The 26,064-nt window shown below is 25.8% G+C and overlaps 3 protein-coding genes across 6 annotated transcripts; 1 reads left to right on the top strand and 2 right to left on the bottom strand.

Moving 5' to 3' along the window:
* The first annotated feature begins 1,504 nt into the window (after nt 1-1,504).
* Nucleotides 1,505-3,247, top strand: LOC114121823 (ras-related C3 botulinum toxin substrate 1). Its single transcript, XM_027984303.2, has 4 exons — nt 1,505-1,889; nt 1,966-2,080; nt 2,143-2,421; nt 2,507-3,247. The coding sequence occupies exons 1-4, from the start codon at nt 1,774-1,776 to the stop codon at nt 2,582-2,584; spliced, it is 588 nt and encodes a 195-aa protein (XP_027840104.1). The 5' UTR covers nt 1,505-1,773; the 3' UTR covers nt 2,585-3,247.
* A 1,114-nt stretch (nt 3,248-4,361) lies between these two features.
* Nucleotides 4,362-16,002, bottom strand: LOC114121806 (glycine dehydrogenase (decarboxylating), mitochondrial). The gene is made up of 17 exons (XM_027984280.2): nt 15,790-16,002; nt 13,427-13,511; nt 11,600-11,735; nt 10,748-11,135; nt 9,032-9,228; nt 7,321-7,666; nt 7,155-7,241; nt 6,878-7,054; nt 6,633-6,817; nt 6,354-6,555; nt 6,077-6,193; nt 5,861-6,006; nt 5,657-5,789; nt 5,389-5,599; nt 5,220-5,327; nt 5,001-5,146; nt 4,362-4,934 (listed from the first exon to the last, which is right to left on the bottom strand). Exons 1-17 carry the CDS (start codon nt 15,940-15,942, stop codon nt 4,842-4,844), a joined length of 2,910 nt encoding a protein of 969 aa, XP_027840081.2. The 5' UTR covers nt 15,943-16,002; the 3' UTR covers nt 4,362-4,841.
* A 4,172-nt stretch (nt 16,003-20,174) lies between these two features.
* Nucleotides 20,175-25,588, bottom strand: LOC114121826 (gastrula zinc finger protein xFG20-1-like). Of its 4 annotated transcripts, none has more exons than XM_027984307.2 (5): nt 25,145-25,588; nt 24,733-24,875; nt 23,090-23,764; nt 22,696-23,012; nt 20,175-21,524 (listed from the first exon to the last, which is right to left on the bottom strand). In XM_027984307.2, the coding sequence occupies exons 2-5, from the start codon at nt 24,865-24,867 to the stop codon at nt 21,167-21,169; spliced, it is 1,485 nt and encodes a 494-aa protein (XP_027840108.1). In that variant the 5' UTR covers nt 24,868-24,875; nt 25,145-25,588; the 3' UTR covers nt 20,175-21,166. The 4 variants fall into 4 exon arrangements, with proteins under 4 accessions (XP_027840108.1, XP_027840107.1, XP_050055715.1 ...); XM_027984306.2 differs by having other exon boundaries at nt 25,082-25,585; XM_050199758.1 differs by lacking the exon at nt 25,145-25,588 and adding an exon at nt 24,936-25,032.
* Nucleotides 25,589-26,064: the final 476 nt, after the last annotated feature.

Below are 26,064 nucleotides of genomic sequence, written 5' to 3'. Positions count from 1 at the left end.
CAATAATAAATAATAATTCATGAAATTTTTAGCATAAACATTTTTATATTATTCATCAGAGACGGCCAACATGAACGTGTTCGCGAGTCATAAATGGAAAATTACAATTATGCTAAGAGCCAAACATTTTGGCCCAAAATGTTTATAAATAAATTTTATATAATTTGATAAATTTTAATAAACGCTTACCAAAAAATTAAAATTTATAACAATAGTAAGTAAATTTTGATTTTATAAATATTTTATATATGTAGGTAATATATATGTTTTATGTACAAAAAAAGTAGGTACTAAGACAACCATTTAACATAAATTTGTAGTATATTTTGACTGGGGGGCGGGGGCCTTAAAAATCTTGTAGCAGCCGAAACTAATCTTGAAGGAAGATTATTATAAGAATGTTTCACTGAAATTATATTTTATTCCATCGTAATAGAAATCTCTTGTATTTGTATTTATTTATTTATTTACATTTCTAAAGTGTATTTTATTAAGAGAGATCTGTAATGAGCTCAGCACATCTACAATCTATTGTTGACCTTTAGCCCTTTAAACTTGTTAGTTGTTTACGGCTTATTTCCTATTATAAAATATTTATTGACAAAGAATCGATTATTAAAAAATCTTAACACATACAGGGTGCCCAAGATGGTTACCTATTGATTCACCGAGCATACTCACCCTCTTTCGTTCTATTTCTTCTTCAATATTATCGATATCAGTATCAATATCAGTGATGAGCCGATTAATGTTTTTGAGGCGATTGCCCCAGCCTCTGCAGTCTCAAGTCTTAAATAAGTGGATGTGTGGTAATGGTAAATGTTAAAAATATTTAAATATAACTATTATTTTTTCGGAACCAAGAACATTTTTTCCCGATATATTTTTGATGAGGACATTTACCCCCCCCCCCCCTTTTTTAATAATAAATTATTTTATTTTATTTAGAAAATTTTTTTAGCTACCAAAATATGTGTTTAAAAGTATTAAAAATACTACTTTATATTTTTTTAAGTTATTTAAATAGCAATTTTTATTGTTTCAACGTTTTAAGTAGTTCAGTTAATTAATAATATATATCTATAATTTATTATATTTATGAAAATTAAAAAGTTTATACATTTTATTAAAACTTATAAGTAAGCTTTAAAAAAATGGGGGGGGTGAGATGAAAAAAAAATTATTTATAATAATCAATATTTTTAGTAAATGTTCTTGATTTTTGTTTTGCCCAAAGTTTAAAATTGTTCTGCATGCCATTAATTGGAGTTCTTCAAAATCTAATTTTTTAATATTTTTAAATTATCAATTTCATCTATTCTGTGATAGTAGTTATACCAAATTTTCAAATTAATATTAGGCGTGAAAGGGCCATAGTTGTATTTTATCTATTATTATTATTAAGTGATTATATCTGTGTAACCTCAAACACACAACCACAAAATAAAACAACCAATAACCAATTCTACAATGATAACTGTCTCCCAATGTTGATAAATAAAATAACAAATGATAATAGCTAGTAAATTTTTTAATTTCTTTTTATTTGCTAATCATTAAACTAATTAAAAGTAATTGACATGGGTCATGCCTATTATATTTAGTGGTTTTTAAACCGATAAAATATTATTAAGTGCTGGCTGTTATACGGCGAGTTCTCGGAATTGTAAATGTATATATTATATTCAAGTTTGAAATACAAACAGATTGTGAATTGGGATTTCAACAGACAACATAGAGAATTAATAAAATAATAATATTCAAGATCAAAATATGTCGGCAGGACGGCCAATCAAGTGTGTAGTGGTCGGCGATGGTACTGTGGGCAAGACTTGTATGTTAATATCGTATACTACTGACAGCTTTCCAGGAGAATACGTACCTACTGTGTAAGTGTTAAACCATCAAACAATTAAAAACAATAGAGCTAAACAATATTATTGAGTATTGATTGTCGTTTGATAGATTTGATAACTACTCTGCACCCATGGTGGTTGATAGTATTCCCGTCAGTCTTGGTTTATGGGATACGGCTGGTCAAGAAGATTATGATCGCCTGAGACCACTTTCCTATCCTCAGGTTAGTATTTGTTATTTGACTAATTGTTTTCACTTCAGTTGTTTTAATTTTATTTTTTTCAGACGGACGTATTTTTGGTCTGCTTTAGTGTTGCTAGTCCATCTTCTTTTGAAAATGTAGTTTCCAAATGGTATCCTGAAATTAAACACCACTGTCCAGATGCTCCTATGATTTTAGTTGGTACGAAAATAGATTTAAGAGAAGATAAAGAAACATTAAATGTCTTATCTGAACAAGGACTGTCCCCAATCAAACGTGAACAAGGACAAAAGTTGGCCAATAAAATAAGAGCTGTAAAATATCTTGAATGCTCTGCATTGACTCAAAGAGGATTAAAACTGGTAAGTTAGGAATTAGTAAAAATTTGTGATTTCTGATGAAGTTAATTATTTTATAATATTAAAATTATTATTGTGATTCCTCAAGGTATTTGATGAAGCTGTAAGAGCTGTTTTACGACCAGTACCACTTAAACACCAGCAAAGAAAATGCACTATAGCTTAGTATGACAGACTGAAGAAAACAGCTGTATTCCTACCTCTGTATAAAAATTTAAAAGGGTTGTTCAGACACTTCATTCTTAATTTTTTTTAATTTTCGAATCATTTATTCAAATCTACTTGGCATGATTTATATGTTAGCTTGAAAATCAAGACCAAAGTCAGTGCCATTTAGTTAAATATTGTTGTTTACCAAAGATATGTTTAAATGGTTAATTTTATACTTTTTAAAAAATAAGCATTTTACTTTTCCATTGCCACGCATGACTATATATAATATTATAAACAGTACAAAATTAATGAACAGTCTTCCTCGGTTGACATTGTAGTGCCTTTTTTATACTTTAAATTTTATTTTATTTTATTCATTGCACTATTAACATTAGGCTTATTATAGATTTTTTTTATCTATTATTTTGCTCAAAAATAATTTTTTGTAAAAAAAAAGTACATGAATCTCTATTATTTAGTTATTTACATCTAGTCATGCAACATTTTTGTAATTAATGCTACAGCAAATTGGCAGCTTAAATTAGAGGTTGTAAAAAAATTGACTGGTCAACATTATTGTCATACATTTAATTATAAAGATGTCATGTTTCATATTATAATTATTATAAATTGAATTTTTTAATTTAAATAAAATAAATTTGTGTTACTAAACGAATTACATTTTTTGTTCTTTATTATATAGGTAAGCAAGTGAAAAATTGTATTATAAATTGTTTATATTACTTAAAATTTTAAATTTAACAAGAAGCTAAAAACAATTTAGTTTTAGTTTTTTAAAAAATATAGTAGGTAATTGATATGGAAAATAGCAAATTATTTTAATGTCTTAGTTGTAAGAATTGATTGTAGGTACATAGGTATCAAGAAATATGAAACATTTATGTTTAAATGTAAGTGTATAATACACACACTTATTTATTGTTTATTCATCATTTTTATTAAAATATAATTTTATATCATATTAAATAAGAAAAAACTAATAAATTAATTTAAACATTTAAGTTTTATTATTTCAAAAATAACTCAATAGATAATTTTTATTAATAATATACATATTATTTAATAAGCCGAATAGTTTAAAACTAGTTAGTAGTTACATTATGGAGATAATGAATACAAACAGTGCCAAATTGAGTAATTTCAAACTACAGACATTTCAAATATGTAACACACTCCCAAGCCTAGCTTTTATTAAAATAAATTTTACAACCAATTTTTATATAATGAGGATTTCACTCATTTATTACATTTTTAAATTGTTTTACTATGTTTTTTATGTACCTATAACTATACATAACTGTAAATATGTTTATGTGTGTGTGGACCCATTTTGGAACAGTAAAAATGTTTTAATGTTCAACTTAAGTGGGTGATTTTTGGTAGCAAATAGGATTAAGTTGGTTTTTTATTGGATTTCAATATATTATGTATTTTCATCATTAGTTGTTTTCTATTCTATTGTATTTTTTCTTTTATTTGTTAAATATAATACATCATATATGATTTTACTTATAATTTATAATGTATACCTTTTCTAGAATTTTTATAAGCCCAAATTTTGAATGGCTCACCAATAATTTTCTGTTACTCATCGGGTCCATCCAGGACTGAATACAAATTATACATGTAGTACAGCTAATTGAAATATAGACAATAAAACTCTAGCACATTTTGTGATATTGTATTATTATGTATTAAAGATAAATTATAAAACTAAAACAAATTTTACTTAACTGGAGTATTGGAGTATACAATTATAATTTCATATATTCATCATTGATCAGTCATTATTAACTAAAAATATAATTATATTACAAGAAAATTATACAAATTGAGTAAAATGTTCATAGAATATATTATATCAATATGACACAACACAAATAAATGTAGGTAGGTATATAAATACCTGTGACAAAAATATCATTGAACATGACTATATTTTAATGTTACACAACTTAATCATTTGCTAATATCCGTTTGATTTTGTTTTTGCAAGTGTTTAACAATAAAAGGAAAGATTTTAATTACTTGTTTTATTTAAAATATGAATTAGCAATACTTAGCAATAGTTTATCATTATCACGGTTATCTACTTTAGATCGTTATACATAGATAGGCACTACCTACTAGTATTAGTTTTAATAATCATAGTTATTGTGTTTGAATTTAAAATAATGTACAAAATAAATGTTTTATTGTCATATTATTGGGTTTTAAAAAAAAATATATAATTGGTGTATTTATAAAGATTAAAATACTAATGGGCAACTGCAAACTATATTTTGATCTCCATATTTACTGTCGATGCGGCTAACACTTGGCCAAACTTTTTGCTCGTGTCCCTAATGAATAAATATTAGGTGAACATAATATTATAATTTATAATATAGATTTTAAATTTGTATTACCATTGGATAAGCTGCTAATGTTCTAGAATATGGTCTATTCCATTCGTCACTACAGATTTGTTTCAATGTATGTGGTGCCAATTTTAACACATTTTGTTCCCGGTCAGCAACACCATTCTCTATTTGTCTGATTTCTTCTCTTATGCCTTATATTTAAATTATAAAAACAAAACAAATGCTTAATTTTTAACAAACCATAAAATAAATTAAAGTACTCACTGATTAAAGCATTACAAAATCTATCTAATTCCACTTTACTTTCGGATTCTGTAGGTTCTATCATCAATGTACCAGCAACTGGCCAAGACATTGTAGGAGCATGAAATCCTAAAAAAAGAAACAATTTATTATATTAACAAGTAAATAAATCATATTATTATATATATACCGTAATCAATTAATCGCTTAGCAATATCGGTAGCTTCAATATTTGCAGTCTTTTTAAATTCTCTTGTGTCAATTATGAATTCATGAGCTACTAATCCACATTTAGTACCAACAAACAATGTTTTGTAATGAGTACTTAATTTTTTACTCATATAATTCGCATTTAATATAGCTATTTCAGTTGCTTTCTTGAGTCCTTGTGAGCCCATCAACTATAAATGTATTTTTATGAATATATGTTTAATAAAAGTAAAATATAAATTACCTACTTTTATATATGCCCAAGAAATGGGTATGATAGAAGCAGATCCGTATGGAGCAGCACTAACAGTACCCAAACTAAATTCATTACCATTGTGGATAATTGGGTGAGTTGGTAAATATGGAGCCAAGTGTGATTTACTGACAAAAAATATTGTATTAAATTATCCATTTATATTAACAAATATCAAGTAAATCATTTAAATCCTTACACAACTATTGGTCCCATTCCTGGACCTCCACCGCCATGTGGTATACAGAATGTCTTATGTAAATTCAAATGAGATACATCAGCTCCAACATCACCAGGTCGACACAATCCAACTTGTGCATTCATGTTAGCTCCATCTAAGTAAACCTTTATTTCGAAGTATAGGTAAGTTAAATTTTATATATTTTTCGACGCAAAACCATAATATTTTTATTACTTGTCCACCATTTGAATGTATTAATTCACATATGTCCATAACAGATTCTTCAAATACTCCATTAGTAGATGGATACGTTATCATTATACACGATAATTGATTTTTATATTTATCAACCTACGTAAATAATTAAAAAATAGATGAACAACTTAAATAAATAAACGCCTTAAGGTTACCTAGTATAATAGTAGGTAAGTATAAATAAAATATTTTATTGATATAGATATAATAGTTATAACAGTAATAATTCATAAAGCATATTAATGTAAGTAGGTACCTTGTCTTTGAGATGTTGTAGATCAATACAACCGTCTTTGGACACATTCACCAACTGAATATCCATTCCAGCCATTTGCGCTGATGCTGGATTGGTACCGTGTGCTGACGTGGGAATTAGACACACTTTTCTATCTTCATCTCCTCGATGTTGATGATATTTCATTATGGCGCATAGACCGGCGAATTCTCCTTGAGAGCCGCTAGTTTTACAATTCATAAGTGTTTACAATTAGGTATTTAAAATATATTTTTTTATTAAACTCGTACAGGTATATACCTATTGGGCTGAAAAGATATTTTGTCATAACCAGTTAGCTGACAGAGATCGAATTCTAATTCTTCTAAGATTTGATGGTATCCTGGAACTTGTTCAGGTGGTACAAATGGATGAATGTTAGTAAATCCAGGTTCTGAAAGCGGTAACAGTTCAATGGTAGCATTTAATTTCATCGTGCACGATCCCTAAAAAAATAAAATAAAATAAATGTCTGTATATATTTTACAATCGTAAACTTGACTCACTAACGGAATCATGGAGTGAACAAGTGAAACGTCTTTATTTTCCAATTGTTTCATGTATCGAACGATTTGTGTTTCTGATTGATGAGTGTTAAATACTGGATGTTGTAAATACTTTGATGTCCTCTTAAATATTGTTTTACTTACGCTTTTTTCTAAAATCTCGTCATCAGATATAATCTAAAATCAATTATTTTTAACAGATTATTGAATTACTTATATGGCTCCATAACATAACTACACACTACCACATACAAGTATTATATGTAAGTATACTTACATTATTTTTATTATTCTCGCCCCCAAAAATCCACAGTAAGTCGTCTAAGTCTTTATGTGTAACTGTTTCATCCAGCGATATGCCAATCTATAATATGAATTAAAATAAAATCTGTAGGATTTACATAGAACTGTAATAAAATATAGGTAGATAAACTTAAACTTACCGATTGGTCATCGAAAAACCTTAGATTGATCATTTTTTCTTTACACCTGTTGATTATCTCCTGTTGAGGAATCGTAGTCTTCAAGTACAAGGTATCGAAAAAACTAGCATCGCTCGTACTGCATCCGGGTATTTGGTCAAGCGCTGTCTTAAGTATCACGGTACTGTTATGTACTCTCTGGGCAATATTTCTCAGTCCTACGGGACCGTGGTAGATTGCATACATAGCTACTACATTTGCTAGTAGAGCTTGGGCAGTACAAATGTTGCTGGTCGCCCGTTCACGACGTATATGTTGTTCACGGGTTTGCAATGTCAATCTGTAAGCCTTGTCTCCATCTGCATCTCTTTACAAATAATATAAAATACTAGATGTAATTGAATAATAAAATAATTTATAGTTGAATATTAATTAACAAAATTTATTTTAAAATTATTAATTATTATATACAATATAATTTTTTTTAAATATTTAGAATAATTCTAAAATACTAATAGGTACCTACCTACATATATGATATATAAATACTATTAATACTAAATTATATTACACCCATTCATTTATATAGTTTGGGAAAATATAGCTAAACCGATTAGTAGAATTTCTCAACTTGACGACATATTATATATTATTCTAGTCTAGAACTGCTCAATTTATTAAGTTGTGTTTATTTTTGGACAGAAAACTAAAGTTTAACGAAACGTTTATGCTTTAAAAATGTTATACTTATGTTCATCGAAATTTCAAAGTATATGTGATGCAAAATATAAATAAATTCGTTTAACTATCAGATAACTAACACTTAACAGTATATACATTAAAAAAATCTAAAAAAAAAAATCTATATAAAATATAAAAATCTATCAAACATGACATCTATGATTGCTTTAGTTAAATTGTTTCAATTCACCCCGTCTTGTAAAAAAAAACATCTCTCCTAAAAATATTTATTTTTATTTTGTTTTTTTTTTTTTTGGGCGTCATGTGCTACATGTGATGCCGAACTCTGAAATGAAATTTCAATTTAGATGTCAATTTCCGAGTAAAATTTCTAATAAATCAAGAATATAAGGATGAGCTGCATAGAATATTACGATGATCGCATCTGTTGTATCGTGGACCTAATTCAAATACTATTAAATTATATGTAGAACAAACTCATCTATGCATGAAGGAATGAACAGAAGAATATTCCTCTTTATTTAATTGTATTTTATGTTATGATTATTGGTAATTTATGATTTGTAAGTAATGTAAAAGGCAAGTAAATTTATTATGTTAGTCAGTAGGCGCCCCAAATAGAATATAATACCAACAATTTGTAAATAAATATATATAAATGCTATAATAAAATATAGTAAGAGGTACCTACTGGTCATACTTTATTTGTATAAGTATAACGCTTTTTACGACTTACGAGGATTTAACCAGTTCTCGCTCAAAAAGATCTGAATACACCACTGGACTTATTAAATATATGTATTACGTATGAGTTATAACTATAACAAAATATATTCACAAAAGTTAACAGTTACGTATTTACGCCTGTAAGCTAACTATGAGTTGGAAGTAGATAGATAGTAATAGACTAAGTACAATATTAAAATAATATATGATTAAAAATAAAAATGCAATTAATTCATATATACATTTACAACCTATATAATATAGAAGGGAGACGGCTATATAATTGAATACTGATATTACTTACTTCGTAATACCGACCATCCTTCCAGGTATCAGTCGCATCAGAGATTTCTTGCATGCGATAAATGCGGCATGTGGTCCTCCGTATCCGAGTGGAGTGCCGAGTCGTTGACTACTTCCGACCACAATGTCCATGCCGTATTCACCGGGGGCTTTGATCAGAGTAAGCGACAACAAGTCGGTGGCACACACGACTAAAGTCTACGATATAAGATATTATAGAGCTGACGGTATACATGAAAATCACCCACCGGAATTCCGGTAGTGGTTAATAGTTATTCACAACTTAATTTGGGCACTAAACCGGTGAGTCGGTATTGAATAGTACAACTACTACCACGAAAGAATTAACTTAAGTTGAGTTTTCACTTTATTCTGTATATTGAAGTTCAATTGCATTTTTTTGGTTATTTTTCTAGTAAGTACGTAGGTATCTATCCTATCGTAGTATAGGTACTGGAAACTCAGATACGGTAATAAACACCGTCTATACTGGATAAATACCAAAGAATCGGCAACTATTTGCAGTAAACCGGTATGGCGAAATACATAATATTGACATATTAATACTTCATATTTAATAGATCTATGAAAAATTCAAATTTTATTTTAAGAATGAGTGGTATTTTCAGTTTAACGATTCAGACAAACCATATCAATAATATACTGCTGTCACGTTGTTTGCTAGTTTTAAATACTACCCCTTTTATTTTCATAAATATTACTACTGATTACCTATATCATCAAGACTATATAGCTAGTAATAGATAATAGTATGTAGGTAACCCATGACCTATTTTGTACATATTAAGCATTTAATAATATTACATAAGACTTATATGAATAATATAATTAGTTCTTAGTTATAGGAAGTAATAATTAAACACAATATTACTTGTGACAACAAAAATCAAAAATATGTTGAACTTATAAATTGTTATTGAATTCCTTTTATAAAAAATATTTTGATTCCCGGTAAGAAACAGATCATATAAAAACTTCAAACGAAAGTAAAATCCAATTTTTAAAAAATAACAAATTGTTCCATTATTATTACATACTATAAATTAATAATACTTCTTTTACTTAAAATAAACAGATAATTTTATAACCAATAAAATCATGCACCACTCAGAATTCAAAACATAAATAAAAATAGTTGCTGAAATGGATATTATATATACTATTATACTCGTATCAAAATGTTTTTGGATTATTTTTATTCTTATTATTTCAGTGAATTAACTGTGCTAGTAATCATATTTTTTTATAATTAAGTAATTTTTCATCTTTATTATTTTAAAAATTAACTAAATACGTGGGAAGTAGATGGAAGTAAAAACAACTCAGAAAAAATTTCCTAGTTATTATTAAAATTAAAATTTATGTGCAGAGTTGTGGACCTGATAATATAATGATGTGATAATGATATTAATTAAATAATATGTTTATCTAATCTTAGGAAAAATACGTAATTTAGTGGTCAATTGTATAAAGTAGGTATAACTACTAATTAGTATATTGTATTATATAATTATGCGTTTTAATTTTTTGTTTTCAATATTGAATAGTTTATTGAATAAAATTAAATTTTAACGTGGTCAATAAAAAACCTCCCCCTTGGACTTTTTAAAAAGATATTTTTTTTTCATTCAGAAGCTTTGAAATTTTAATTTTAATTATAGTGATATCCCATATTACATTGATATTGTACACGAACCTCGTCATTGTGAGCCTTATCCACGACTTCCCCATAATCCAATATATGACCATACGTATCTGGATACTGTAATAACACACCACTGTATGATTTGAAGTCGTTAACTTGGTTCGGATCACCAGAGCAGACTTCAATGCCAAGGGCTGAGGCTCTAGTGTGTATAACTGACAATGTCTGGGGGTGTACATTATCGGCAATGAACCACCGTTTGCGTTTGTTGTGCCGGTACGTCATCGCCAGTGCTTCGGACGCCGATGTGGCTTCGTCCAACAAAGACGCATTGGCTACGTCCATACACGTAAGGTCGACAACCAATGTTTGGAAATTTAGTAGACTCTCTAGCCGACCTTGACCGATTTCCTCTTGATAAGGGGTATAAGGCGTCAACCTACATTGTACAACAGGCGCATTATATAAAGTACTTAAGTAATTTTAATTTATATATAATGTAAATAATAACTTTGTACTGCACTTAAAAGGCCAACTAGGAGAGAAGGACGGACGAAGCTAATGTACTAAAGTGCGCCTATAATCTTATTGTGATTAGGGTATTGATAAATCAAAAGATAGATTTACATTGTTGTAGCAAATTTTTATTTTTATTTTAAATATTAGATTTAATTTTTTTGATAGAGTTTGTAGCCAGATAAAGTACCTTAAGTTATACATTTGTAAAATCTTATGACATCTTTAGATCATTAGATGTGTTTCATACGTTCGTATATTGCATAAGGTGCCTATAATGTAAATATTCCTGCAGAGTACCAATAATGACAGTAACTATAGTATAAGCACATTACACAATATTTCATCAAGGTACTGATAATAGAATATTAAAAAAATTAAGCATACCATCCCGGATTCTCCAGCATGTTTCTCACGATGACATGAGGCGTGTAGCAGTTGTAGTAACCCATCCCAATAAAACTTCTCCATGTTTGATTTTTACTGGCAATCGATTTAATCAAAGTGGCTAGAGACTGCTCGTCTGTGAAATATATTTATTTATTAGCGTCTTGATTTATATTCCATTATTTTTTTTTGTTAAGCTAATAATTAAATAATCAAATTTTATATTTAAACAGAAGGTATAATATGTGTGGGTAGGATCTGCATTTGATTTATTATATGAATAATGTGTTTACTGTTTATTTAATATACACTCTTTATATAATTTTTTATAAAAATAAACGTTTTATTGGATCCGATAAAAAGTTAAAATGCATTTTATACAAATCAATAAGTTTTAACCACGGGTTTTTAAAGATCGAGATTTCCGCGTTCCGTCCAATCATAACACCTAAATACGTAATGCAGTCCGACAGGTTAGGACAACTGTTTCAACCGAACGGCCAAAATGCAAAGTATGTAGTATTATTATTACTTTTTAATCTTACAGTTATAGCTTTGATATTATTTAATATTTGATTATATTTTTCATTTTTTTAGTTACATATGACTTGATGTTTGTATTGTTTATTATTGTAATTTATTCAAACAACCAAAAGAATTTTAAATGACGCCACTGATATAATACAGGTATCATAATATTATTATTTGTCTACAATACTATATTAAAACATATAAGATAAGAATTATTGTATTATGGTAAAAATCTGAATTGAAAATAGCTTTCGAGTGAATCGAGTGACTTTTTCAGATAAATGAACTGGTCAAAACTTTTGCCCCCTCCTATTAACTGAATTAATGTCACTATCTGTCAGCCTATATTTTAGAATATTTTATAATAAATTTCTATTTCTATTAGTAATACCTACGTTAGGTTGAACTAATTTTCTTCAAATGTATGTAGTATGTATGATAATTTTTTTATACATACACTTTATACATTTAAAAATATTATTGAGTCTTTTTAAGTTATTCTTATTTAAACATTTAAACATTTAAAATTTTCCATTTTTAAAATGTCTATAAAAAAATTATTTGTTTGTTAAAAAAACTTGAAAATTTAATACAAAGTTTTTCATTCCCCAATTTTAAAATATTGATAATTTATCGTCTCAATATTTTTTTAATAGGGTTTAAATTTAAAATTTCGAAGATATTCGTTAAGTATAGACTATATAGAAAGTATAGATAACGTTAATATAAAAATCAAGTGAAAATTTCAAGTATTTATACAATGATTCGTTTTTGAGTATCAACAATATAAAATATCGATTTTATCGAAAATTGGTTTTGCGTAAAAATTCCAGTTTTTCTGTTCCTCTTTTGTGGTTTTTTCCTGACACTTTTGAAAACTGCTGGAAACTTCTTAGTTTTAACCACCATAGTCGATAAGACACCAAGGATATTCAATTTGCTACAAGTTATCGTGTATACACGCACAAAAAAAAAAATACATCACTGTAAAATCAATACATTTATCACTCTGCTCAAAATTTAAAATAATAATTATAATAATAAAAGGTATTGTTATAATTAAATAATGTACAAATGCGTACAATATAATGTATTAATTTACTTTGTATTCAGGTCATTATATTTTTTATTATAAAACATATACACAAACTGTTTTAGTTTGTACCTATTTTATATATTCCGTTTAATGTGTGTAAATATGAATACATTAATATAAACGCATTATTTCATTAATAAAAATTGTAATTCCTGCATAAACAAAAGGTTATCAATTGTTTGATATAAAACATAACATACCTAGAATAACTGACGATTTTAAATTAGGCGTCTTCTGGAGATAAACGCTATCTGGGATCACGGCCTCGCTCAAGTCTTCTAAACTCTGAAAATACCAATTTATGGTCCATGTGAGTTTAACAATTTTATTTTCAAGGTAGGTAAATGATAAAAATCTTACTCATACCTACTCGAGTTAGAATAAAAAAATAAAATAGATAAGAATAATTATTTTATAGATAGCTCGATTTAAACAATCGAATTATTGTAACTACATAATAACTATAATCTATATATAACTACTAGCTATACATCATTTGTATTTCCGCAAAATAGTTGGTGTATTTAAGTGTTTAGACCGTTTAGTACACGTGTAACAGTTTAGCTGCGATGTACACGAGTAGTTATTAATTATTATACCTATGTTATTTTTGAGTTAAGTATTAATTTTAATAATTTTTAATAATTAACTCAAAAACTTAGTTAAATAGTTATGGTACCTCGTACCTTAACAAACATTTTTGATTCTATACAATTAGGCATGTAATAACTGTTAAATTAATATAATCCCATATTAATGTAGAATTTTTAATATTGTTCATAAATCCATTTGTTTTTAAAGAGATCTTTTTGTAAATACAATAAGTTAATTGATAGATATTGATCCATTTATCATCTTTTATACACACACATTTAAAGTACTATTTATAAGATTATAAAAAAAATTACTATAAGGTATAAAGCAAGATGATGAAACTACAATTTACATAATACTAGTGTGCCAGAACTGAATATCTAGCATTATTATTTTTATTTTTAATAATAAAATACTCCCAATTCTTAACAGGTACCTAACCCTCGGCATTTTCTAAAAAGAACCTATAGTTTCTTTATTCAACATAGGTACAATGAATTTATTATTAAATAAAGTACAAAATTAACTCATTACAATAACTCAAGTCTAGTACCCATCAATATATCTAATGGTTGGCTTTTTTACCACACTTGTCTATTTTTATCCATAACAAATCAGTGATTTAAATTATAAATATAAATAATAAAATAAAAATTAATAATATTAAATTACTACTAGTTTATTTCTCATTTATGATTAAATAAATATCAAAAAAGTGAAAAAAAATTAAATTTAGATTCATCATTTTTAAAAATTAATAAACCAATTATTTACTAAATATGTTTCAAAATAATTTTAAAATTGAATTGTACCTAATGTTAAACAATAATCTGTTATATGGTTGACCGTTGATCAAGTTCATAATGTACAATATTTAAAATATTGCCCTAAATCTTTTTTTATACACCTATAGTAAATAATGTTTAAAATATAACATTGAAAGTAAAAGTGATAAGTACTTTTTCAATAATTAAAAATTAAGAAACAACATGTCGTTTGTGATAAAAAAAAAAAAAGTACTTGCGGTAGAAACATTAGGTACTATACCTTAAGAAAAAAAGAAAGTTTTCTAATGTAAACTAACATTTTCCTTATTTATATTTAAAGAAATTTGTTTGGGAAGGTAAGCTATTCAATCAATAATTATATACAGGAGATGTCGTATAGAAAATTAATCTCTTTGCAAAAAAGACTAGAATTTTGGCGAACTAATATTATTTGTCAAAATAGCCGGCTGTTTTCAGGCTTATTGCAAATAAATAAATAATTCTCAGCTTTTAGGCTTTTTAAAAATTACAATTATTATACAGTAATTTTATTGTAATTTATTACAAAAACTAATACATTTTGTTATTTTTTTGTTAAATAAAAAAATATAAACAATAATTATTATAGTTATTTAAAAATATAAATCTGCAATAAGCCTGAAAAATAGATGGCCATTTGAAAAGATAATAGTAAGTAGATTTCAAACGGATTACCTCATCGCAAAGAACTTAATCCTTTTGTAAAAAAACTCATTTTTCGTTAGGATTATGAATAATAATGAAATTTAATAATTATCATACAGTAAAATATACATTTTACCTTCTGGGTTCATATTATTTAAATTATAGTCGAGTATTAAAAATAAAAATTATTATTATTGGAAAATAATAACCGTAGTAGTTGAAACCGTGTCACGAAAGACAAATAAATAAATAAAAATAATAATATATATACTTATTATATAACGTTATAAGGTTAAAAAAATTGTGAAAAAAATAATTTTTTTTTTTTTTTATTATTATTTAAAAGTTAGTTAATAAACGGTTAGTATCATCTGAACGTGCATCAAGTAATTACTAAGAAATAATAAAAGTAAACCATACAAAACAAAAAAATTATTTATTTCTTAAATTTATAACAAAAAGAATTTTCAATTTTATACCATACTATGCTAGACTTTTTATGGACATTCAAAACGCACCTGATATCCTAGTTCTTTTAACATCTGCTTTTGTTCGGATTCATTGGGTCCGATATGTCGCTGAATAAAACATTCACGACCGAACACGGAATTCGATACATTTAACGAGTAAAAGCGTTGCGTCTTGCGCAAACAATTTAGACGACGAAACATGACTGAATACTGTTTCCTAACGCAATAATATTATCGTGATCACTCATCACCACATTTAATCAACAGCGAATCAACTGGTATTACTATTTGTGCACTTATACAATACATTATTATTATTTATTTTTAATGAGTAATCACAACCGCTTACTTAAATTTACTATCCAATGATAAAATTATAAATAATAACGAAAATGACTACAATTAAATACATATAATATTATACAATACGGTTACGACCTATAATTTAATCATCTTTAATGTCGAGGTATGTCTATTATTAATTATACATACATTTCACTAATTTTTTTAATTATTCAATTTAAAATCGAACCATACACAGTAAATTGTAGCTTAATAATCGAACCATTATACGGAAAATTACAAGCAAATTACTATTATAAATAGTAATCACTTTTTGTGTAATTAGTATTAACTATGTAACCCTCATAGCAAAGACCTTAATTTAAATTTTAAAACAAGATAAAATATATAATATGATATATAGTTATAAGAAAATCTTAAGTCTAAATAAAGCTTTCTCTGCAGTAAAAACTGCAGTTGGCTATCCCCATAGGTTCAAATCATAATTATATCTTATATTATCAAGAATCTGTACGAAACAACTCAAAATACCCATTTTGCATTTGTATGTGTGGAAAGGACAAAATCAATACGAATAGCTAATTTTAACCATAAATTAAGACAATAAAATATAGTTTATAAATCTATTAAAACCATTTGACTAATGTCTAATACATAAAATATAATTGTATTTAAATTAATGTATATATATTACATACAGAATATGCAACAACAACAACAACAGGAGAATTAGCAATAAAAACTAACAACGTTTTTAAAAACTACAAGATTATGGAAAATACAAAAGTCATATTTAAAATGAAACACAATATTAAAGAAAATATATTATTAATTTATAATACATATTTTATTTAACTGACAAATTAGTAAGAGAACCCAATATTGTATAATGTAGGGGTCGGCAACTATTTTACCTACTCGGACCATAATTTGTTTCACTTTTTTATGGAGGGCTGCATACAAAATTAAAATATAATTTTAACATATAATACTAATGTATTAATTACAGATAGCAACAATCATAATATTATGTGTTTAACATTGCGGCTGTCCTTATTAACTAATTTTTAACTAAATACATTAGTAGTGAAAATTTAAAAGTTTTTGTTGTATAATAGTCATGATTAAATATTATTTATAACAATTTAAGCTATAAAATTGAAGTTTTAAACACCAAGAAGTATATTTGGAGGGCCGCATGCAGCCCGCGGACCGTGGGTTGTCGGTGCCTGAACTATAATGTATCATAGATAAATAAAATTTAATAATATAGAAAATAGGCAACCATAACCAGTTTGCTATATCAATAGGTGTCTATACCTTATTATTAAGTCACTGTAATGCATATGACGTGTTAAATATGAAAAACAATTCTGAGGGTAAACGGTCTGTCGATTTTTTTTCTAGTCTACGTTTCTAAGTATATTTTATAACATAATTATTTTGGTACTTTAATAATTTTTTTTACTATTATGTTAGTATAGATAGTACAATAAGTATTGAAATGATTGATTTTTTTATTTTTGCCTGTAATATCGTATTTATATTTATATAATATATTATATTTTTGATTAATTACCAAATTACTTTAAAGTGGTATGAATATAGGTTCGTAGTAAAGTACTAATGTATACCTATTGATATAAATAACAGCTTTAAATTAATTTAAATATTTTGAAACTATCCGCGTATAGAAAAATAAAACAATATATTATGTAAAATTTTAAACTTACTTAAACAACAAAAAAACTGAAATCGTACATTGTTTAAATATCTAATTTCGTCAACATCTGATCTTCATTGGTTATAAAAAAAAATATCGTCTTTGTATAATATGTAGATTGTAGGGTATAAAAAAAACCCATGTAGGTATTTTAAAATTTGTATGGGATAATGTATTTAATATATTTTCAAGCTTTTTCTAACTAAAAAGATTAGAATATCTCAAATGATTATAAATAGCTTAAAATTAGTCTAAGTATATTATAAAATTTACAAAGTACATAAAATGACAATTTAAGTTTTAAATTTCAAATTCCTTCGACTACATTTGGAATACAACAAAAAACTAGTTATTTTTTAAGGAATTACTAATTTACCTACACGTAATGTATGATTATCCAATTTTGTCAAAATTAAAACTTCAAAATACATACATATAAAAAAATAACAGAATTTTATAATGTTGTATTAAAATTTAAAAATTAAATTTTCAAGCTTTTTAACTAATCAATATTTTTATTGTATTTATTTTTCAATGTTTATAAAAAAATAAAAAACTTCAAATAAATAAGTTAATAAATAACTCAGTTAAAAAAAATCATTTCATGTATAGGAAAACATTTGATAACAATTTCAAGTATCTACGAATAAGTATTTTTTTTTATTCATCTTTACTGATTTTCCATAAAATTAATATTTCTTATCTCATTTTCTCTAATTACCATATTTTAACCTCCATTTTTAAAAATATATACTTGATAATTTATTTATATTACTATTGTTTAGAAAAACAATAAATTTAAAATGTATCTTAGATTAATTGAATTGTATCCGTGTTTTACTTAGATTAAAACAGCAGGAGTCAGGAAGTATAAATAATAAAAATAGATACTAATCTTTGAGAGAAAGGTATTAAGGAAAAATAAACATTTATAGTACCGTATCCATATAAATTCTGTCATTTAGTTGTATGAGAGAAAACCAAATTTACAGTTAAAGTGATTGTGTGGGAAACAATGTATAGTTTGAATATAACTAATAGATGCAACTGTGCTAAATTGGATTAAGGAGATCACGATTGACCAGACTAAGGGAGGTCAAAAGAAACATTAGAATCAAGACCAGATTGTATGAAGCATGTGATAACCTAAACCATGTGTATAACAAGGAAGAGTAGGTAAGAGGAATTAGAAGAATTAGAATAGGCAGAAAAGGACTTCAATAGATGGTGCAAAATCAAGATAGTCTTGAGGTAGGAGATAACAATTATTATTGCATGAATAATATAAATAATCATTATAGGTAAGCACATGTAATGAATCAACATATTGAGTTTTTTTTTCAATAAAAATAAGGAATGTTGAATTTATTTTTCTAAAAAAGTCCAACAGTAATGTAGGTACTTCATACGATTATTATATAATATATTTAACTAAAATTAAAACTTTAAATAAAAATACTGTATATATATTTTTGATATATTTTAATGTTTTAAGACCAATTTATAGATAACCGTTAAATGTTTAAACTAAATTGCTTAAAGCTATTACTATTAAAAATTTCATGATTTTTAAGCTCCAAAGTAATTTAAGAATGTTTTTGTGATTTAACTTAAAGCAATTATAATATATTTTAGATAAATTATATTCTTTTAATTCTGTAAAAACAACTTTGAAAATTTATACGTATAATATATTATATAATTATAGTTTAGGTATATGATGTGACACAATGTCATTTTCAAAATATTTAAATAAATTTTATACTATTGCCTATTTTTATCGAAAACCTAAAGGCACATACTACTCTACAGCAAGTCAGTATTGACTCAAAATTTAATAACAATAATATATACTATTTTAATAACTAAGTATAAAGAATATAATAAATGCAAAATTTTAGACAAAAATTAATTCAACTTCAAAAACAATCATCAAAAACCTATCCTTAGTAATATACTGATATTAGCTAACAAACCATAATCTTTCACTGATAATCATTTTGTGTGAGCATTCATTAGTTAATTTTAAATTTAACATATTATACACTACAAAGTGTAGTGGCTTACTCCTCAACAAGAAACTACACCCCACACTTACTGTACAGCAGACATTATCTCCATTTTTTTTTTTTTTTTTTGTTACAATTATTCTAATAAGTACTAAAAATTTGGAAATTTTTAATTTTGACCATTCAGTCTATTAATTAGATCCAATTTTCTATTAGAAACATGCAAAGAAAAAAATACATAGATCATTTAAAACTGTTACATTCATTGCTCAGAATAAAGGATATACGATAGAATATAAGGATACTTTCATAGCAAACTAGTAATATTTAACTGAAGCATATAAAAAATATGGATCTATCATCAATATAATTTTAAAAATAAAATAAAAACAGTAAAATCACATAATTAATGTGTAATTAATCGAAATAAAAAAGGTATCTAATACAAAATTAACATAATGTATACACATGACTTTACAGTATATATAAATGTTCTCATAGCAAGATAAATAAAATTAACTTAACAATCATAATATAAACTATAAACAATAAAAATTTGTTTATACCAATAATTGAATAATTCTTTACAATGATAAAATTATTGTATCATTTGTAATAATTACACAATATCATATAATTATAACAAGTTTTGTGTTAGTTATTAGTCAATAAACATTTTAACTGGTGTTTGATTTTGTGTACTTACCAACCTAACTATACAATATTATAACTATATTGTCCAATGTGAATTTTAAGTATTAACAAGCATTTAACTTAACTAAAACAATAAAAACATCTTTGTAATACTATCATCATTAAAAGTAATAGTGAATAATGAATATAAAAACACACATTTTGAATTGATTTATGATCATTCAAACTCAAACAAATATATATAAAACATCAAAAAATATGTTTTAAACCATTAAATAAAAATTTTTAAATATTCATTCTATACAAATGTTATACCATAAATCTTAATTTAAATTAATTGTATTTACAATTTAAAATAAAAATATATACCTCTTATAGTTTTGGGCATTTTACTTATGAATATTTATTATTTATATATATATGTACATTAACAATAGATATTCTATATTAATGATAAGTTTATGGTAGTTGCAATTTTGTAAATAACTCAAATTATTCTGTAGTGTGATTAAAACAATTTTTTAGAATTAATATATATATAATACTTATTTGTATTAATTTTTAAATAATAGGTATCAATAAAAATGTATACATATTGGTTACAAGTACAAAAAACTAAAAAATTTAAAATAGTTATATTCACTAAAATTTCTATAGGATAACTATTGTTAAGATTATATAAAATATACGGTAATAATAATATTTACATAGCTAACTATAAATTAAGTCATCATTACTATCTATCATTATTCTGTCCATTTTCTAAATGTGTGTGTACATGTACTTTAAGTTCATCATCAGTGTCAAAAGACATTTCACAAACATCACATAAGAATATTACATTATCTGGTTTATTCATCATATTATATACACACTCACTACATTTTGCTGCATATCTTAAATGCATTTTCATATGCTGGACATATTTATACCAAGTATCAGATTCCAATGAACATTCTTTGCAAATGAATGGTGGAGTTTCATTATGATTTTCAGTTTTATGTTTGTTTAATGTAGATTCATTTTTTATCATAAAGCAGCTAGAGCATGGTGGTTTAGATGGCAAAATATTACCTTCATTAGATCTTGGTAACCTAAAAATGATAAAACTAAATTATAATGATACATATTTTGAAAAGTTAATATATAAAGAATATTTGCAAATAATTAAAGGTTAACTGAGAAACCTTACTATGAAGAATTCATACTTTATTTAGATATTGAAAATAAATTCATCAAAAAGGCGTTTCAGCAGAAAAAAATGTTACATGCTAAATCTCAAAATCTTCTGTTAGTATTCCCTAAGGCACTGACTTTGATGGAACACTAAATCCATTAAGTTAAAGAGCATAATACTAATCATTAGAGTTTAAGAAATACAATAATAACTAATAAGTGAGACTGGAATTTCAATACAAAGTACATTATTTTTTGAGTGCTTAGTACAAAGCATTCCTAATATATAATAGTTCAACATGACAGTTACTTTTTAACATTTTAATAATTTATAGGGTATATATTAATATATTGTACCTACTAACATTTAGTATAAATTAGATAATTGAAAATATTAATCAAAAAAAGTTGTATCTATTTCTTGTTATTAATCGGATTTCTGGATATGATGTCTTAATAGGACTTAAATAAAAAACATTTAATTGAACAATTGGAGATACATTGTTGTTAGTGGTGTACCAAGGGGAGAAGGGTTATACCCCCCCCCCATTGACTTATTTTTGTCAATTTTCAGAAAACAACTAGTTAGATAGTAGAGTTATAATAAACTCATTACATAAGATAACTCAATAAACACATTTATAAGTTATTTTTGTCTTTGGATCACCACAATTAATTAAAATGTATTATTGCTTATAACATATATTCTCCCACATTGAAAATTTTTGGGTATATCATAGTGATCGTATTTAATTTATACTGTTTATTTATTGGGCATGCCTAAATTTGATTTGTATTGTTAGTTGAGTTATAAATAAAGTATTAAAAATACCAAAAGTTAAACTGTAGTTTTTATATCACTTGCATAGTTGCGTAGCAATAATAATAATAAAAAAAAAAAAAATGTTTTAAGAGCTTTTTTTGGTAATTTTAGAGCACTTAAATACAAACCCAATCAGCTAGCAATGACGTTCAAATTCAAATTAATAAGTTATATATTATTATATTAGTTGAAATTTAAAGATTCATAATTTTTTATTAATTCTATTTGAGAAAATAATTTTAAATATTAATTAAATAAGTCTTTACCTTGCAAAACATTTTCTACAAGACATACATTCAATAAGTCTTAGTTGACTTTGAAATTGCATAGGAAGTATATCTTCTTCTATAAGACCAGCTTTGACTAGAGCATTTTTCCAAAACAATGGACCAATGAATTTAGCTTCATTAATTTGACCAGTAGTATTTTTTTCTAATATTAAAGTTTCTAGAAGCTTTTGGTATTCTTCAGTATTATAATCGGTTAGTAGTTGTTTTCTTTTTCTAAGCATATTTTGTATATCTTGTCTTGAACTTTCAATAGCTTCCTGAACAGCATCTCTTTCACTTTTTTCTTCTTCAACCTAAAATAAATTATAAGTTACATTTAAGTTTTTAACTATTAATTTTAAATTTATTTTTTTTTTTCATTATATATTACATCTAAATTAAAATTTTCCAATTCTTGTTGTTTTTTTTCCCATGCTTTTTTAGCAAATAAAGGACCAAATGGTTCACTATCTTTTCTAAACTTTCGTGAATTAAGTTTTTTCTTTTTATAATATGAAACTTTGGGATTAAAATCTTCATCACTGTCAGATGAACTAGATTGATAAGGTCGAGGATTACGGATATTATTATGTACATCCATATAATGTATATAGTAATTTTTTTCGCCAACAATAGTTTTTTGACACAGAGAACAAATCAATGTTCTCACATTATTATGACTTTTTAAATGCGTTCGAAAATTTGCTATATGACGAAATTTACGATCACATACCCGACAATGATGTGGTTTTTCTCCCGTATGAGTTAACATGTGTTCATTGTATGACAGTTGACTTTTACAAATTTTTAGACATTCATTGCATCTGAAGTATTTTGATGGCTTTATTGAAGATTGAGGTAAAGGTTCACTTATACTATCAATATTACTATGATGAAAAGTCTCATCATCAATGTGAGTACGCAAATGTGCATCTAAGTCATATTGTGTATTGTATGACACATTGCACATAAAACATGAATAACATTCGTCATATGTTTCTTCTGTTTCACTTTCTGATTGCTGATTTTGAATTGGATATATCTGCTCCATTATTTTATCTTCCATCTACAAAAGAAATAATCATAATTTCTTACATAAAATATAGTCAAATAAACATTTTATTTACTCAACAAAGTAAGACAATATTCAATATTCACACTTCGTACCTTGTCAAACTTTATTAAATGTGAAAGATAAAACTTAAATTACGATATAATAAATACAAAAAGAAAATTTAAAGATTAATAGTTACTTCAGATTCGACTTTATAAGTTTATAATTTCACTAAATTATCATATTTTATTAAGTATTACAATAGTTTAAAGGTTTGTCCTTGTACAATATTAAGCCATCACCTACATATTATTCTAACCACTACTAGTACAAATATAATATTGACTTTAATCTAAGTGTATTTTGAGTAAATCAAATTTTGTTAACACATTGACTGCAATATGACTGCTGGCGACCATAAATGAATTTGGTTTTATATTATTAATTTTTCTATGGTGCTACAATAATGCACTAAAATAAAGACCGTAGCGTAGTGGGAATCATTACAATTTTTTTAATATAATACATTTTTTATCAAATATTTAGTATATACTAATTTGGAAGACATTGAAAAATGTGCTTGGCGTATAACAAATACCTATTGAATGACTGCCAAGTCAACATAATTAAAAATTATTTTTTCCACAATTTAAACTACATTCCTGATTACTGATTAGTGATTACACTCATAAGACAATTTATTTTTTGCTATTATTTGTGAAAAAAAAATGTATAAAGTAATTAACTTGGAATGAATAATACAATATTATACAGAAAAATTAATTACCAAAATTTAAAACATTGATAAATAAATTATTTTAATGTAAATGCATTGTTGAGGAATGCATTTAAAAGAATATTTCCAACCAAATTCTCATGACTAAGAATATAATTTAAAAAATATATAATGTTAATGTAACTATTTTTACATGCATATACTATTATATAAAATAAAATGGGTAGTGAACTAAATATTTTACCGAATCCTCAGTTTTTAAATTTTGAATTACGCCAACATCATAGTCACAAGAATTTTGAATATCGACATCTGGAAAGTCCATAGGCTCAGGCTTAATTTCTTTTAATTCTTCTTTGATAACCATATTAAAATCCATTGTGCAAGCTATAAAACGTTAAATCATTATTAATATATATAATTAAAAAACGTAATTACGATATTTACATGACATAAATATATTTAACTATAATACATATTATACAATACGATACATTAATGTGAAACCACGTAGGTGATAATTATCATGCTTATTGCTAGGTATGACGGTATTTTCAATTATAAGGTGTCTATAAATTATTATCAATACTTACCAGTTTATTTATGATATAATATGTTTTTTTTTTTAAACACTGGTGAATATTGAAAGAACTTACTTAACGACGAAAAGTTTAAATACTCGAATAATATTCACAAACACCGGGGATTCGTGTTTACTTGAATTTTGGATGTCGGATGTAGATTACGGGCAAATCCGGCAAAATGCTTTGGAGAAACAGCTTTATAAACTCTTTGGTTTACCAAGGAGAATATGAATACATTTAAACCATATTAATTTATTATTACCACGGCTATAGATTAACGAGAATTTCGATTTCTGTACTGCACAAGTCTTAGGTAGTTCTTTTTTGAAACATAATATTTTATATCTTTCAATTTAATTCAATAAACCGGACCACAAGTACCCGCGACCCACCTGTCCCACCTTTTCTACGCCCATAAGCTAGAAAGTAATGAACACCATGACAAAATAGATCTATAAATCTAAAATAAATCTATTTTGTCATGATGAACACTAAAAACTAAACTGAAAAAAGAATAGATTAATTTATTATTGCAAGGGCCGAGCCACACTAGTGATTTTGGCGCGCGATAAGCACACAACGACAACGGTGGAACTCGTGGAAGTGTGGAACCCGGTAAGGCGGTAACGCGCGTTTAAATGAAGAGCGATACTCGCGCGTTTTCAAAGCGCGTCAAAATCGCTCTAATGTATAACGAATAAAACTCGTTATTTTTATGTTTTTTTAATAAGAAAATATTTTAAATTTTATAATTAATAGCTGATCATTTTTTTGTGAATTTTATAAATATTTATTATCTGTTAATTATTAATATAATTGTAATATTGTATATAGGTAAAATATCTATTGAATATAGCATCGTAATATCATGCCATTAAAATGTACATAGAGTAATTGATTAAGTAGCCGCTCAATGAAAGTACTTGTCATGATTAAAGATAGTAATTGATGTAATTCCTATATCTAATAAGCTGACAATTTTCCCATTAATG

The sequence above is a fragment of the Aphis gossypii genome, chromosome 2 (assembly GCF_020184175.1).
Source record: "Aphis gossypii isolate Hap1 chromosome 2, ASM2018417v2, whole genome shotgun sequence".
Taxonomy (NCBI): Eukaryota; Metazoa; Arthropoda; class Insecta; order Hemiptera; family Aphididae; genus Aphis; species Aphis gossypii.
The sequence above is the reverse complement of the archived record's forward strand: the minus strand, read 5'-3'. Positions and strand labels throughout refer to the sequence as shown.